The sequence below is a fragment of the Chamaea fasciata genome, unplaced genomic scaffold, assembly GCF_029207755.1.
Source record: "Chamaea fasciata isolate MVZ Bird 193981 ecotype frontalis unplaced genomic scaffold, bChaFas1.0.hap1 SCAF_2, whole genome shotgun sequence".
Classification (NCBI taxonomy): Eukaryota; Metazoa; Chordata; class Aves; order Passeriformes; family Sylviidae; genus Chamaea; species Chamaea fasciata.
The window spans coordinates 108337399-108355744 of NW_027094087.1; the positions used below are offsets into that span (position 1 = coordinate 108337399).

General features: G+C 35.5%; 1 protein-coding gene across 2 annotated transcripts in view; it reads right to left on the reverse strand.

Moving 5' to 3' along the window:
- Positions 1–744: 744 nt before the first annotated feature.
- The window catches only part of RPGR (retinitis pigmentosa GTPase regulator), a 40132-nt gene continuing 22530 nt past the window's right edge, over positions 745–18346 (reverse strand). Inside the window, exons 8-14 of one of the 2 annotated variants that reach the window (XM_066177016.1) lie at positions 11934–12089; positions 11304–11428; positions 9996–10175; positions 8968–9133; positions 7542–7648; positions 5785–5850; positions 745–4792 (exon numbers count right to left, since the gene is read on the reverse strand). In XM_066177016.1, the coding sequence (XP_066033113.1) occupies positions 2303–4792; positions 5785–5850; positions 7542–7648; positions 8968–9133; positions 9996–10175; positions 11304–11428; positions 11934–12089 (3290 nt within the window). In that variant the 3' untranslated portion in view covers positions 745–2302. The remainder of the gene's footprint in view (positions 4793–5784; positions 5851–7541; positions 7649–8967; positions 9134–9995; positions 10176–11303; positions 11429–11933; positions 12090–18346) is intronic. The other variant, XM_066177017.1, reaches the window with a different exon arrangement.

Below are 18346 nucleotides of genomic sequence, written 5' to 3' on the forward strand. Positions count from 1 at the left end.
ACCACAGGAATATTCCGCAAAACCACATAAAATCAGTTCTCAAATCAATGAATCCAGACAAAACAAAGAAGAGGAGATTCCCATAAGCTGGCTTCCTTCACTCTCTCGGAAAGCTTTCTGATATCAGCAGATGTTAAGAGAGATAAAACAAATAGTCCTCATTTGCCTAAGAATTTACATCAAATGCTGCAACCAAACAGTAAATGAAGGGCCATTCCTATGTGGAATTGGAAATCACTTGCTTTAAAATGCTCTCTTTTTTCTCTCTCCCTCTCTCTAGGAAATATTTGTCACTAGAAATAACAGGGCTGTTTTGTTCTTCACAGCCGTTTTCTTCCCACAATGAATTCTAGAACCACAAAGAAGTAGATGCCATATGCAAGAAACCCAGTTTTAGGGCTATAAAAATAGTTTTCAGTACTACTCTAAGTTTAATCACAGTAGCATCCTAATCTTTCCTAAGAAAGACAAAATAACACATCACAGCTCCACTTAGTTTCAAAGGGAAGTGTTTTCAGAGGAGTTCAATGATAACACAGCACAGTGGCAAAACATCCAATCACTCCATTGTTAGACAGATGATTTCTTGGGAAGGGCATTTACTGATAAAACATTCTCTTAACAGAATATGAGGATACTTACCCTGCTCCAAAGACACATGCTGATGTCAAGACAATGTGTTCCAGAGAATTCCAAAGTTTGAAACAAATTGCACAAAAATACAGTCTAGGGAAACTTTTTGCTGTAGTTAGACACAGCATGTGACGAAGTGATCTTACCTTCAAATGCAGTATATGGAAAGGGTGAGTGAAGCAGGAAGGTTGGACCTGGACTAGGATTTACTGGCAAACTACTGATCTACTACAGGCTTTTTAGAAAACAAATTCTGGAGACATTGTGTCGAAGATTGTTTAATGCCAGTATCTTACAAAAAATATTAAAATGTTTCATAATCTCAACATATATATTGATTCCATTCACATTTTTATTGAATGACATTTACTCATTTTGATTCCTTTCTTCTTCTCTCCTCATTTTCAGGTAGGGTTTAAATAACTATTTTTCCAGAGCATGTCAATACTGAGATCTGTTTACAAAAAATCCTCAGACCATGCATTGGCATAATATTCAAGTAACAGTGCTGCATGATGAGTCCCTATCTCTTCATTTGCCAGTTCAGTCTCTAATGGTTGAAGGAGTGTTGCATCATCTTACAAAAACAATTTGCAAGATTTTTTTGCATATTTTAAGGAAACTCTAAAATATTAACTTTGTCTTTTCCAAACTGAATTCAGACTTGCCACTTTCTTTACTATTCCATCTGGCTTCTTGGTTTACTGCTTTTTGGAGATTACAGATAGGATTTTTTAGGAGGGAAAACCAGAAACCTCCAATGAGGAGAATCTTTGGCTCTGATCCTGAAAACATATATTCCCCCTCCTGGAGTACCTCAGAGTTAGAGGACTAATGTAATGTAGTCTTTTGTAGGCAGATACAGAATCTTTTGTGTATTGTACAATATAAACAAATAAAAATGTTTTAGAGGTGTCTATTTCAAATTCTTAGTTCTATCTAATCACCAAGTCTGATATACAAAAATTATCCCTGAACTCTAATGTAATCTAGGCCAGATTCTGAGATCTCTCTGTGTCTTTTTGCACAGAATTTTGTGCTGACAGCAAAATAAGAAGTCAGCCTTAAGGCCTTGAAATGTCCCAGGCCATCACTTACCCAGGCCTGCATTTCCATTTACCTCCCATCCACTGACCCATGTAAATTTGGCAACTTGTCCTTTCTTTAAGTACTTGAACATTTTACCAATGTAGGAACAGAATACAAGTAGGGGGAATAAATTACGGAGTGATACCAACATTTAAAAATAGGTAAATTTGCTAATTTACTGAAACTCCATTCATGTAAGGCACATTATCAAGTAAACTGTCCTGCAACTAAAATTGGTGTATTGCTGATTCAAAGGCAAAGATTACAGTGTTACAATGTATAATTCATTTGTCAGCGTGACATTAGACTTTAAGAGGCAAACACAGTCTACCTCCTCAGCAATTAATTTTTTTATATATCATACATGATAAACATGATTGTGAAAATGATTGTATCAGTAAAGTATGATTTCTCTCATAAGAGTATACTAAATCTAAACATTTTCTTCAGTCTTTTCAAGAAATTGGCACTTATATCATATGCATAATAATATGCTTTGGTTCCATGAAAAGTTTCTTTTAAGTAATAAAAATCAATCTGTTTCCTGAATAGGCTTAAAATGCATCTCCAGTAGTCTATGCTACTTTAGTGTTAAATAATGAGGTAGCACATTGTTCCAAAATTGTTCTGAATTATGTAAGCCATTTGCTACGTGACGTTTGGATTTCATGTTTTGTTTAGAGCTGTTTGGTAAAGCAGTACGTTCTGTCTTTTCTGGCTTCCTGGGTTTGCTTTTCTTTTCTGGAAGTTTACTACTATAATTTTTCCTTTTATCTTTTGCTTTTTCCTCTTCCTCTCCTTCCTCCTCACCCTCATCTTCTTCTTCCTCCTCTTCTACATCCCCTTCCTCCTCATCTCCTTCTTCCCCTTCACCTTCTCCCCCCTCACCCTCTTCTCCTTCTTCTTCCTCCTTACCCTCTTCCCCTTTTTCTTCTACCCCCTCTTCTTCTTCTTCTTCCTCCTTACCCTCTTCCTCTTTTTCTTCTTCCCCCTCTTCCTCTTCTTCTTCCTCCTCACCCTCTTCCCCTTTTTCCTCTTCCCCCTCTTCCTCTTTTTCCTCTTCCCCCTCTTCCTCTTTTTCTTCTTCCTCTTCTTCCCCCTCTTCCCCTTCTCCTTCTTCTTCTCCTCCTTCCTCTTCTCCCTCCTCTACCTGTTCTTCTTCCTCTACTGTTTCCTCATCTCCCTCTTCTTCCACTCCCTCTGCTTCCACTCCTTCTTCTTCCTCCTCCTCATCTTCCTCTTCTTCCACTCCCTGTTCTCCCTCATCTTCTCCAACAGTTTCTTCTTCCTCCCCTGCTCCTTCATCTTCTTCCACTTCTTCTCCCTTGTCTTTATCTTCCCCTTCATTTTCCTCCTCCTCTTCTTCCTTTTCATCTTCTTCCCCCTCCTCCCCTTCTGCTTCGGCCTCTGATTCTTCCTCTTTCTCATCTTCTCTTTCCTCATCCATTGCATCCTCCCCACCTTCTCCTTCTTCCACTCCATCCTTACCCACTTCCTTAGTTTTTGTATTTGCCTCTTCCTTATCCTGTTCTTCTTCAGATACTTCTTCTTCTCTCCCTGCCAATGAGTCTCCAAAATCCTCCTCTTCACCCTCTTTGTCTTTTACATTCTCCCTTTCTTTGTTTTCTTCTTCATCTTCCTTTTCATCTTCTCCTTCCTCTTCTGCCTCTGCCTCTTTTCCTTCCTCTCCCTCTCCATCTTCCCCTTCTTCCTCACTTTCATCTCTTACCTCACTTCTAACCTGTTCCTCTTTTACTTTTTCAGTGCCTTCCTCTTTCTCATACTTCTCCATATCGTCCTTCTCTCCCTCACTCACCATTTCTTCTTCCTCCATCAACCTGCCTTGCTCATCTCCTTGATCTTTGCCATCTTGCTGATTGAGTTCCTCAGTCTCCTCTGCACCCTCATTCCCACTGTCTCTTTCAGCCTGGGATTCCTCTCTTTCATTTTCTTCCTCATTATCATTTTCCTCTTCATCTTTTTCTACTGAAATTTCATCTCTATCTTTTTTAACTTCACTCTCTTCTTCCTCCCCTAGTTTACCTTCACTGTCAATTGTTTCATCCAGTTTTTCTTTTTCACTTGCATCCTTTTCACTGCCTTCACTCTCCTGCTCCTGATCAGATTCCTCCTCATTCTTAATTTCTAATGGCCTGTCTGCATCAGATGTAGCATCAGAGCTTGTTTCTTCCTCATTCAGGCTTTTTACTTCAGTCTGTTCTACACATTCTTTCTCATTGTTTGTAGCTTGCATCTCCTCAATCTCATTGTCTTTTTCTAAGTGCAGATGTGTCACTGTTGTCCTTGACCTCTGGACAATTCTGTGTTCATAGCAGACCTCTTCCTTAAGTATATATTTTTGGAGACCATTCATACTTTCCTCAGCTGAAGATGATGACGAAGTTACAGATATTTGTTTCAAAATCTGATGCTTTTTTTTAAGCTCCTTCTGTTCTGCACTACTTTCTTCTCCTATGACATTTATTCTTTCACACTTGTCAGATTTTTCAACACCATCCTTTATTTTGTTTTGACTTTCTGTTGTTTTTTGACTTCTTTGCTTTTTAACAGGACTGTATTCTTGTACAATTAATGAATCAGTCTGGGGCTGATCCCTGGGAGCAGAAGGAAGTACCTCTATTTTAAGGGATTGCTTAGATTTAACAGCTTTTGGCTTTTTATTGGAAGAATTTATTGTTTTAGTCAGAATTTGATTTTCAGTGGGAAGATTATATGCTGCATCCTCTCTGAAAAATTCAAGATTTTCCACACACTCTTTTTCCCTTTTCACTAATATATTTTTGTCCTCAGTAATTTCTGGAGCACCACTTTTCAATGTAGCATCACATTGTGCATGCTCAGATTTACCCTTCTTTATACTTTTTCTGGCCACAGGCTTCCCTACAAAGGCACTACTCTTCTCTAAATCTTGTCCAGGTGACTTTGAAAGTGAGGACTGCTTTTGTGAAGAGCCAGACTCTAACGTTGAGCCCTCCTTTGTGAAATCAGAATCCTTGTTTTTCAGCCCACCCTTACCATCTCTTTTCAGTTTCACATTTTTATTGTTCTTCTATTCCACATGAGAAGCAGAAAATTAAAAAGAAAGAAAAAAAAGCATTAAAGACAAATGACAGCGAAAGAAAAATGTTACAAAAGCATCTGAGCAAGAAAAGAAACAATTTGTGAGGGGATTAAAAGACAGCATAAAAGGTAGAATAGTACACATGAAATGAATTTGCAAGTGCACATACTAGAAGAATGTAACATCCTGTTAATGACCAGTGTAGTGCTACACCTTTCTCACTGTCCAAGGAAATGCAGTAAGAATTGCCAGTAACACATCCCATAAACCAGAGCAGGGGCAATGCATGAGGCTGTGCAAGCAGAAGGAAATTAATGCAGTTCTCTTATATCTTCCTCCTTTGGAAATCTTATGATGTGCTCACTGGTATGCCCTTTCTAAGAAATTTGAAAATATGTTGTCCTTCTGCTTTAAATTTTATACTTATTTAACAAATTATGAATAATAACTTTAAAAATCTAAAATAAAAATTTAACGAAATATAATAAAGTGCTGAAAAGCTGGGACCACTTTAGGACTGAAATAGGAAGGAATTACAAGATACTTTAATTTCATCATTAATACCGGTATTATTGCTCCTTTAGATATACTTAATGCTGAATATCTGTAAATAAAATCTTTATTTACACTGTGTCCCAAAATATTTTCTTAGCAACAAACCAGTAGAAATGTATGTTATCACTTGAAGTCACAAGGTGTATATGATAGTATCTTGCTTCTTAAACTGGTGAAATATTAAACAGTCATCCCAAAGTGCACTGGATATGTGGAGTTCCTGGTGCCTGCCCAAATTCTCTCTGCCTTCATGCAGCTTCTTAGAATTTTAGCTCATGGATACTCAGAAAATTAGCAAGAGGAGTTCTGTAAAATTTGCCTTTTTAAAAACTCAGAGCAAAATAATGAAGTACTAGGACAATACAAGAATTGCAGATTTTTAAAACATCAGTATCAATATACAAATATGTAATTAGTTACAGTACCTTCTGTTTCTGGAGTGGTGATAATTTTAAGGTCCAGTCACCAGGATTCAACTTCATTGCATGTGTCTGCAAAAAGTAAGATCTCTATTAAAAAAAATAAATGTATTTAATAGGGAAAGCAGCATCAAAGCCCAATTCTACTAAACAGAGCTATTTTATGAACATTTTAATATTATTGCACTGTCAGGGTGAGACAAACCTGTATGATCATTCAGCTCATCTATTTCACTTCCACTCCCTCATTTGCTGCTTATACAGAGAGTGGTGAACAAATGTCAACACCTAACACTACCCTGACCTTTCTTAGAGCCCACAGGCACATTTGAGATCCACCTTCCACTCACTGGAAGGTTACAAACACAACTTTACTCCCTTATCATCACAACCTTCAACTCAACATCCAGTTTGGTACCATGGCCTTGAAAGAAACATCTTCAAAAAACATTAGACAGCAGAAATTTTCCTTGGAATCTAATGCCTTTGTCTCTTCCACATAAAGCAAGAACCCAAGAGGCAACATAGATTACTACTAGGTGGGAATATATAATGAAATTTTGCTCATCTCTTGCCATATATTCCAAAGTGTCTGCTGCTGATTGTTAACTGCTCATGGTTTGACCACTATATTCTTTTTCGACACAGTGAGCATGGACAGTTCTCGTTTCAGACTCCCAATAATTTGTATCATCAATATGACATTGAAGGTTTTTCTTCTTCTTGTCACATGTGTCAATAAGAGGTATGTTGCCACAGTCTAGAAACTTGATAAAAACTATGCTGTAACAGACTGTTTTCATTCAGATCCAAGAAGAGCAACCATTTATTTTGTATTTTTTGACAAGTCTGCCTGATGGGCTTTTTTTTTCAAATTTATGTTTAAATCTTTTTAAATGTTTTAAAATTGATTCACGATAGATATAAAACTGAAAAGGAGAAGGAAGTCTATCACATCAAGTGTGCAACATGTAAATAATGCTTCAGTGGATTAATAAAGGCCATGATGTGCATTGGGTCTGATCACATTTTTTTCTTGTAAATCAAAATAAAGTTTTATAACGTTAAATAAATGGCATGCACAAACAGCCTGTTAAATTACTAAGTACTTTTAAATGCAAACAAATATAATTCCTGTAAGATGTTCAATCCTTACAGCATAACTGTGGCTGCATTAAGGCCAGGATACGCTCCTTTCTGCCAAGAGAGTAAAATGTTTTGGAAAGTTGTACAAGTGATAAGGTGAACACGTTTTTTAAATAAAAGAAATATGTAGGAACAAGCTGGGGGTTCACCAAATAATCAAAATGTCTGGATTTTGGCCTTCCCTTTAATATGATCCACCTGTATTAAAAAACCTCTTCTCAAAACAAGAAAAATGCTCTTCTGCTTCATTTCCTGCAATTCTCTGTTGGAAGTCATCAAGAAAAGCAAGGTCAGAGATAGAGATCACCATGTGGCCTCCAGCATCCTTTTTCCTTTTTTTTCTGGTTTCCAGAGCTAAAGCATGGGGAGGCACTGCACTACTCGGACTTCTTCAATCTTATACCACAATATTACTTGGAAAATTAAAACATATTTTGGCATTGGGTAATGATTATATAAAATGCATGCTCATTTAATAGTGTGTCAGTACGTTTCGGTGTCACATATGATGTTCTGGACTAGTCAGGAATTCTGTATTAGCAACTGAAACACAATTTAGCTTGTCTCCCTCCCGCAAAAAATGACTGAATTACAGATCCATTATTGGAATATATTACCATATTTAGAATGTCACTTGTATCCCCAAGGTTTCTGTCAATATTTTCATTATCTGAATCTTGTTCTGAAGAAACTTCACCATGTTTATCTTTTTGATGATTATTTTCTACAAGGTAAAATCGGGGGAAAAGAACAAATGTCATAGGAACAAGCACTGTATAGCAAACAGAACACCCCACTCTTAAAAAATAGAGATTATTCCTATTTTACTAACATAGAGCTGAAGTCCTCAAAATCTTCGTTCCTCCAGCCCAAGACACAGCAGAAACACTTTCATCTCATTTCATCATTAAAAACAGAGGAAGCTCAGCAATCTGGTCTCAGTGCACTGTAGATCTCTGACCATTTCTGCAGTCTTTCAGACTAAAGACTAAATATTACCTGGGACAAAGATTCTTTTGGATAATCTCTTGAATAATAGTGTAACAATTAGACCAAATCAGTAGCAGTCATGTTATCTCCATTGCACATTATCTATGTAATGGATGGAGAGACAGAGAGTTTAATGCAGCATTATAAAAATGTCCCTGCATCATTAAGCTCATCAGGTCCATGACCATTTCGTACAGCACAAGACATGAGGTTTTAGACCTAAGAAGACTCTAAAGGAAATTCAAATTTCAGTGCATTGGTTTCCTGGAACCAGAAATGCTAATGGACATGCTGGCACAATTTAAAATAATGATTTTCATTCTATGGATTTATTATTTTCAAATTAGATTTGTCTGTCTAGTGAATCTGAGCTGACTATTACACAGAAGCTCTGCATTCTGAAGTCTTCAGCATTGTTCTTCCCAGGAAATCACACATGCCCACAAACCCAGATAAGTCCAGAACTGCTCTAGAGAATCTGTGCCGAAGTCCAGTGCTGTATTATGATTATCCAGACTTTTCCATTAGCTAGAATATTATAAATCCTTATTATCATAGATAACAAAGAGTGAAGAGTAGTTTTGCATTTCTAAGTGAAGAAGAAAGGTCCTGTAAGAATTAGTAGACCTCTTTTCTTATCTTTTCTTATCCAAGTTCCTTGTAGGCTTACCTATATATTTAAGACTGTCCCTAACTTTTTTTGTCTGCAATTCCTTTTTCTTTTTTTTTTTTTTGTGAAAACAAAGTAAGTAGTTAATATTCTTACAGTATTTTTGTGAAATCTTATTTCTAAAGGCTTAAGGAAGCACAGGTACAATTAATTAGTTGCTTCTCTTTCACTCAAGCCTCCCTTAAATCTTCAAACTTATTTTGCAAACATAAGCAGTGTGAGGCAACTTTTGTCTAGATTTCTCAGCTTTCATGTCTGTATGCTGCCAGACCCTGCTGAGGTAGGACTGAACCAGAATCTTTTTTCAGGTTCAAATGGAACATTTGTTTATGAATCATGAGAAATTATCAGAAAAACAGCAGCAAGATGTGGGGACACTTCACCTTTTTCATGGTCTCCATCCCTCAGAGATTCAGATTTAGGATGACTTGTTGCAGAAAACCAAAATGGGCTGGTGTTGCTTGCCACAGGCAGTGAAGATCTTAAGAAGCTTTCCCCCATTGGAGGCAGAGTTCGTGCCATTCTAACAAACTGCTCTGGGGACCTTTCCTTTAGAAGATTGAAAAACAATAGATTGAGAAAAAGGGTAGAAGAACAAAATGTAAGCAATTTCTCATACTTATCAGTGGTATTTGCTTTTAGCTGGGGATACAGTGTTGCAACTTAATAATCAGAAACTAATATCTTTAAAATTTTAATTATTTATAGTCCTAGAAAGTGGGCAGGTACATAGTGGGATTTTTAGGATCATCTCCATGCAATGATTTCAAGCAATCCTAAAATATGAACAAAGGAGAAAAAGAACATTTTTTATTATTAAAAGTGAAAAACTAGTATCTCAAATAACATCAAGGTATTTAATCCACAACAATGATACATTTTTACAGAATAAATTCAGGTTTTGGTAGAGTTAGCTCTCAGACAGGTAAGTGAAATGATCTAATTCATTGTTCTGTTTAGGAAATCACATGAAATGTGTAATAGATATAGAAGAGCAGAAAGTAATATTTTAAGTAACTACATCTAATATTCTCCTTTGATATTTTATAAACTATGAAAATGTTTAATATATTCAAGAACATAAAGGGAACAGTAAAAGAATCATGTTCTTACTATTTTTTAAAAATTATTTCTAAGGTAGTTTAACAAACACAGAGAAACAGGTCCTACATTTTAGCGCAAAAAAATTACGAACTCAATTTGAATCTCTTTCACAGAAGTAAAGAAGCAAAATCTGACCAATACCTAATTTTTTTTTTGTCCAGCATCAATATATTTTTCATATTATACATTAAAATTAAACAATTTAAGAAGATACATTTAACTGCTTGGTATATGCTGTGATTTTTGCTTTAAAAGTGATTTTGTTTCCTGAAAGAAGTATGACAACTCCAAATATCTGTGAACTTACCCTCTCTCGACGTCGTATTCGTGCTGCTGATAATTGCAAAGTGTTTGCTAGTACAAAGTCCCCACTCATCTTAGGGAGAGTAGCAGTCAAACGAGGCTCATATAAATCTTCCAAGATAACCTCCGATCCTTTGGGTCTTGGAGCAGCAAAAACCAGCATGTGACAACCCCCACAAGCAACCTGCAGGTCAAGAAAAGGTCTGATTACTTCACTTGCAAGTAGCAAGGATGCACTTTTGTTACAATTATCTCTAGGGGCTTAGATGATAAGAAGAAATGTATCAAAAGTAAGACATCTCAAATGGCTTCAAATTTAGTTCCTAATTACACCAGCAAGGTAAAAGTACTTATGTTTATTAATGACTAGTGATTTATATTCACTTCTAATTAGTGAAATACAACATATTTGTATTGAACAGAAAAAAAGACAGGTCTACCAAATTTCTGATATAGAAGATAGCTAAGCTATTTCTATTAATTTTTAAGAGATTTTAGCTAATTATCTTGATACAAGTCAAATGAGAGCAATACTGATGGTTTCAGTGACTCAAACCTAAATGTTTTATCACAAAATCAGCAAAAAGTAAAACAAATTCTACACCCTCCAGTACACACAATATTATTACCTAAATATAGGAAAACTTTTTAAGTTTTAAAACACTCACTGCTTCCAATAAAACTTCCTTCATCTGTAATTCCATAAACAAACAGAAGTGATCAATAGATTTTTGTCCCAAATTTTGTTCAATCCTGAGTCATGTTAGCATTTTTGATGTTGAAAATTCTGTGACATTTATTTCTTCTGCACCTCAAAAAGCAGATGAAGAAACTTCCCTTGCACAATTCTCAAAAGAAAAGACTACTCCTGGTTTCTTGTCCAGTTCGGATTAAAAAAACTCCAACACCTCAAATATTCTTAAGATTTAAAGGTATCCTACTGTAAAAAACTGCCAAAATTGAGAAGATGACTGTCTGGTGTTCTCAGAAAAGATACAAATTTCCCAATACTTCCAATCATCCAAGAGCAAAAAACAATACCATTTATAGGCTACCACAGCTCTAAAGAACAAAACACCATGGCACAAGAGTACTGAATAAAACCCTAAAGAGCAATCTCTATGTGTAGTCCAAGTCAAAGACACTCTAAACTAAATGAAGTCTGTGCTAAGAATATATTTCCTCTTTCCTTCAGTTTGTGTTGTCCACTATTTAAATGTTATAGAAAGAAATAATTTCATCTCTCATTAATAATGTGTTTCATATAAAGATAAATATCTTAGTGTCTGAAAAGAATGAAGGAACGTTTTACCAAAAGGACTGTGAACTTCAAGAAATTGTAACACAGAGTGGGATCAAAGAGATTTGTAAAACTCTCTTCCCCAAATCCTAACTTGCCGTGTCGTCCATCTCCAAAAGTAAACATGAGGCCATTCTCTGCATATGGGAATAAAAAGGATGTTAAAACAAAGACTCAATACAAAACCAGGGCAGAACCATTACAAGCAAAGTAGCAAGCAGTGAAAAAAAAAAATATTTCCCTTCCAAAAGCAAAACCTGAACAATTATTTTTAGGTCTTCAAAGATGAGTATTATTTAAAAACATGCATTTTTTCAGACTGACTGATAAGTTGGTCTAGAAAATTTGAAAAAAAAATGCCCCAACAAAACAGTAAGATTTAAACTGTACAGAAAAACAAAGGCTTCTAAATAAGAATATTTGTTAGCAAGACATGATTAGGAGGTTATAATCCCCCAGGAGATACAGTTATGCATGGCATGGCTGAGTCAGAAATTCCTATCAAATTCACCTTTCTCACTGGCTCATTTCACCTTTAGAACCAGTAATGGATATGTCTGCTACTGCTCATTGTACAAGGAAAGCTTTTACAGTATAATAGAGAGTTTCTAGAGGTGGTTCCAAAATTTTGCACTCCCATACCTGCTATCACAGCAGAGTGATTTTCCCCACATGCAATGTTACATATTTTATGCCTCTTCAAGTGTTTCACAGGCTTTGGTACTGAACTTTCAAACACAAGAGTTCCGTGTCCCAGCTGTCCGTATTGTCCAAGTCCAAAAGTATAAACACCTGTCTCTGAAATTATACAGGCAAAGTTAACAACAAATATGCTGATACATATATTGATTTATGTATTTATTTATATAATAACCTAAGTTCTATTTGCCAAATGGAAGACCAATGACATAAACATCATAAAAATGTTTAATCAATTAAATAAATGTGCCAACTAATCAGTTACATTTATCAATTATTAATATACAACAACAAAAAAAACCAACAGGAATTGAAGCACTAAACTTCAGGAAAGATTTTTAAATGGTTCAGTGTACAATATATTTTCTAACATAAATGCAAAATAATCCAGTGATCATATGTACACAAAGCAAAGCTAAACCAATGTATGGGACTACTGTATACTGCAATCAATTCAAGACCACAATGTTTATACACATATATGCATTTTCACAGTAGCCTCATCCTAATTTCTTGTTAGCTCCATGAACATTGTATGACCTTAAATTTAATAGACAGGACCTCATAATTTGTATGTAAGAAGAGCCTGGAACAGTAACAAAATAGGTTTCAGTATTCTGTTCAGCTACCAAATAAGCCCTGCAATAAATACAGAGAACACTATAATTGTGTTATCTTGTGACAGAGTAATCATCTTTCCACATTTATATTTTGTCTGTTTAATGGACTGTCTGTGCCAGGAAAAAGAATAAGAGCTTTTCCAAAGCAATAAAGACTCTTGCTGTGTCCATCCCTGGCACTCCATCACAACAGGGGAAGATTGTGAAGCTTGGAAATCTTGGTGAGGTCATGCTTGAACAGAGAAGTTTTTTGAGAAGAAAAGGAGAAGTTTTCCTAAAATTTTGTTTCCTGCTCCTTTTTCTTTTGCATGTAGGCAACAAAGGGAAAGTGAGAGAAATTCTAATTAAAGCACTTTAAAAATCTTTATAAAAAAATGGGAAAGACTATGAATTAACATAAAAAATTCCATATTAAGTTAAAAGAACTTTCCAATTTCAAAGGAACTGTGATGAAATAGTAACACTACATATGGAAATGTTCTTTCTAGGAAAGTGTTTTCCTTTCTGTTCTTTATAAATTGTTCCATACTAAAATGTCATGAATTCACATCATTAAAAAAAAAAAAAAAGCCCAATGGTCTCACATTATTTTTAAATTGTAGATGAAAAATATTGAGTAAACCTCTTCTTTTTACTAAATGTAATAGTAAAGCTCCCTCTGCTGGAAATTTTCGTGCAAGAAACTAAAACCTTCTCGGGAGCTTTATAAGGTAAAAGAAGTAGTAAGAATTTCCCTGTATAAGAATCAAGAAACTACACCTGAAAGACAGCAGCTTTCTCTAAGCAAAAAAAAAAGTCTCATCTTTATTTTAGTAAACTGCTTTCTCAGGACAGCTGATTCCAAAAATTCTGTTTAGAAGTACTGCATTTCTTTTAACAATTCTTTGGAAACTCACAGATAATTTAATTACATGGCTTTATCTGATTAACATCATTACTTTGGGTGAACTACAAGGTTTCTTTCTTTAATCCTAGCATGCAACATGCAACATCTTCTGCATTTGTGTTGAGAGAGAGAGGTTCTCAAATGTTAACTTTAAAAGTGCAGGGAATTTTTCCTTTCCTGTGTCTCTACTGAAAATGAGAAAAAAGGCTAATCCCAAACCAGGTTAGAGTTCTTTTACATATGGATGAATAATTTCTTCTGTTGCCCTTATAAACCAGGGGCACCTAAATGTTGCTCCTCCTAAATTTGCTTCTTAATGAATTATCAGGGTAGAGGGAGAAAAAAAACCTTGCACCTTTCTTAAATGATTCACCACGCTGGTGCAGAAGTGAGGTCAAACCTCACTAATAACACCCTTTGGTAGAGATCAGTTATTTCCTCCAATCTGTCTTTATAAGTGTATGAAAGAGAAGTGCATGGAAAAGCAACCTCACACACTTATTGATAAAATGAGAGGGGTGGATTTCATCATTCTGAACACAGCAGCAGCCCATGAGAGGGCTTCACCCTTGAAGAATGAAGAGAAATGGTTTTAGAGCTTGCACAGAAGACAATGGCTTTGCCCTTCCAAGTGACCTCCAGCACCTGAGTGCTGGAAGAGCTTCCTCTTCACTTCACTGCATTTCCCATTTTGGAAGAACAGGGATATTTCCCTGTAACTGGGTTATCTTCCAAATTTGCAGGCATCTTTTGTAAACTCTGTAACCATTTGCACTATCATTAAAATAGTCCTAGGCAAAAAGCTTTATAGCTTTCATATCATTTTTTAAAACATGCCATCTGCTGACAGAACTGTGTGAGCTCAAAGGATGTTCTTCAGAATCATGTGTTCCCTGCAATGTATCTGAAGTTACAGATGAAGTTAAGAAGTCCACAGAACTAAAAAGGAAACAGACAGGTAAGTTTATATCATAGAAACATGGAATGGTTTGGGTTGGAAGAGACTTTAAAGATCATCTGGTTACAACCTCTTGCTGTAGGCAGGGATATTTCTCACTATCCCAGGTTGCTCAGAGCCCCATCCAGCCTGGCCTTGAACACTTCCAGGGATGGGATATCCACAACTTCTCTGGGCAGCCTGTGCCAGGACCTCACCACCCTCACAGTAAAGAATTCCTTCCTAATATCCAGTCTCTCTGCCAGTTTGAAGCCATTCCCCCTTGTTCTGTCACTCCAGGTTCTTGTAAATAGTCTTTCTCCATTATTTCTTGTAGGCTCCCTTCAGGTACTGAAAGACTGCCATTAGATCAGCCCAGAACCTTCTCTTTTGCAGGCAGAACAACCCCAATTCTATCAGCCTTTTCTCATAGAGGAGGTGCTGCATCTCTCTAATCATCTTGGTGGCCTGTCCACATAAATTAATTTCCCTTGAACATTATTATTATTATTATTATTATTATTATTATTATTATTATTATTATTATTACTGCTACTATTACTATAACTATTATGCCAATTAACTATTCACTCTCACAAGAGCTTAATTTTTAAACAGCTTATGCTGAAAAATGTTGCTGTAAAAAATCAACTGTCAACACAATGTTCAGTATTCAGAGTTAGTAACTGGATTTGGGGATTTCAGTATAAATAGTATACAGATTTAAGAATGGTTTGAAAAATCTAATAATCCTATATGGTCTGAATTGTGAGTTCTGCCAGGAAAAGGTAGAGCTTTACATCCTTTTTGTCCTATTTCAAAAGGGTGCCTTGGCTTTCTTTTCTTTTTAAAAGACCTTGAGACAGAAGATGAAAAATCCAACATTTTACATACTAATGCACTAATGTTCTTATATCAAACATTCTATTCTCAAAGGTCTGCTTCACTTTTTCCTTTGAAGAGTTATCTTTTCTTTCCTTCCTTTCAGAGAATGAAAGGAAGTAATATATCCTTCTAAAGAAAAAATTATTCCCAGAGGATCTGTCGGTATCTGAAAAAACCTTCACGATATTAAGGCCACTCCAAATAATCTGTTTTTTTCTTCTCCAATTTCTAGATTTACATTTATTATTTTTCTAGCTTTTAAAATACTTTATTGAAAAAAAGCACACAAATTGGGATTGCTGCTCTCCTGTATTTCATTTGAAAGTGGTGATACCAACAGCTTTCATTTGCAGCAGGAAGGATCTGCAAGCATTGGGGGTAGTCAGTGCATTTTTCTCAGTCTCTGAGAGAAAGAATCTGGGATGAGCAGAGGATCTGCTTGGACTGGCTGACTGACTGCCATGGAATGAACAGCTTTGTGCTATCGAGATTTTGCACCATAGAATTTTTAAATGCAATTCTGTTTATTGTCTAGAACAATTGCATATAAATACTAAAGGTAGAGGTAACAATAAAGCTTGTAAAGAAGATGGTTTCCAATACCATACTCAGCATTTCTAAAACCAATCTTTATGAAATTGGGTTTTTTTCTAAATTATTGTTCTCAGCAATTTAATTCTTGTTCTCTGGGAAAAAATATTTAGTTTCTCATTTTGGAATTTCGAGCAAAAAATCCCAAAGAACTGTTTTAATATATACTTTCTACCTTTTACTCTGATGCTTTTTGTAGCGATTCCAAACAGTACCTTGATTTAATAACCCATATAACAGTGGTTCTTGCCATACAAAATTGCCAATAGAATAGATAACAGTCATAAAAAAGAAATCAAATGAAGTGCTTTGGAATAGACTAATTACACGAGAGTCAGGAAGAAACTTGCCCTGTACTCTGTAAGATAACTGAAATATGCATTCTTTTAATTTAATAAACCCTAAGTAGAAATGATGTCAAGAAATGAGCCAAGATGTGCAACAGTTTTTTCATATGACATTTTCTGTTGTGTTTTTGCTACGTTAAATGAAGCAGGGGAATATTCAATAGTCACACACTCCGTTCTTGTTTCCTGAGACTAAAATGTCACATCCTTAAAAACTGGAAAGACCCTAAAAGGATGAAAACCACACCAGTATATATTGTATTAGTAAGGGCAAGCAGCACCCATTTTCATGGAGGATGACATATGAAATTCAGAATTTCTTCAAAATTGTATTGCTTCCTTAATTTATGAAAATGACCTTAAAAGAGAAAATGTAAATATTTCTGCCCCTCTCTAAAGACATCTCATCAGAATTCTCAGTTTCTGGTCACACCACTTCACCTCAAGATGCAATTTAGGGCCAATTTCAAGTGAAGTTCCTGGTGCAAAGCCAACAATGTATGTATTACATTACATCACACTCACTTGAAATTTTTAGTATCCATATCTACCTCTTCTCACAACTTTTTCCTCAAATTTTACTTTGAGTCAGAAAGTTTTCTCTGTGTTAACACTTCTAAGTATCTTCCATTTGAGACAGTATTGGCACTATCCTCTACTGTTTCACTCAAAATGTCTTACAAGTTCACATCTGTCACCTATTTGATAACAGCTGAATCACATTAAAAAATCTATCTGATTTTTCACTCTTATCACAAGTACTAATCTTTGGGAAATATATATTTCTGGGGGGAGGTAGTTTTCCTCTTTTTGTGATTCAACTAGGTCATCTGGCACTCAACACTTTGATCATCAGCTGCCAGCTCAGCCAGCACTGAATTTCTTATTTATCTTCTACTAAGAATTTATTTCCAAAAGCAAGTAAATCTTACATACATGCACACATACTTATTACAGTATTTTCTTCACTGCATTTTTTTTTCTGCATTTATACTTCCCTCTTTTTTCTAGCTCTTGTACAGATTTCACTATAATGATGATGGCATCCAGGTCTGTATCTTTCTTCTAAATCTCTGTAATAGTCATTTGCTATAATTTTTTTTTATCCCATGAAATGCCATCAACTCAAAATATCTATTGGCTGAATTCGGATTTATGGTTAAAAAACTAATCAATAATGATAATAAAATTCTTTCTACAAAGCTTCACTTTATAACTCATAAAATAATGCTATGATTTATGCATTTTTGGTCCCAAATTTATGGTAGCTTTTTCACTAATAATGATTATCTGATTTCACATAAAGAAATCTCTTTTGTGACATAGAAGACTGCCAGGGTAAGAGTGTATGTTGGTGGAAGAAGGGAGACAAAGGAATTGAAATGTAGCCAAAAGTTTACATTATTTCCTGGATTGGCTACTGCTATTTCCTCTTCATAGTTTTCCCAAAGGAATTCTATCCAGAATCTTGCAGCTTGACTCACTATACATAATCCTTCCCAGAATTCACTTCCACCTTTACTCTTTCCAATGGCTTGCAGTACAACACCACATCAAATTACTCATGATCTCCCTCAGTTAGATTTTCAGTTTATATTTTAGAAAGTTTGGATACATAACTTCGAAGGTACATCCCAAGATTGTCAAGAGACAGCTACAGAGAACTTTCAGAATACAGATTTAAGGAGTGATATCTATACATCTAACTTGGTTTTACAGCTTTTTCATTTTGGCAGAAAAAAAATTACAGGCCATACAGTTTTACACATATTATATTCATTACAAGCTAAAGCTGATATTTTTTAAATTATCTTCAGGCAAAATCAAACTTACCTTTCCTGCTTCTAGACCACTCTAGGTCAGGATAGAATCTGTGGAAAGAAAAGGCTGGCATTGCTTTGCATGGATGCCCTGGAAAAGCTGAGACACCACTGGCAGAAAACTATTTAACAGTTCAGTAAAACACAGCATTTTCCAAATACTATATATGTGGCCCTGTGAACTAATATGTAATAGCTGTATTTGCTGATTTTCATAACCTGTACAATATGTCAAATGTATATGTCTGTACTAGTTTCATATTTATGCTA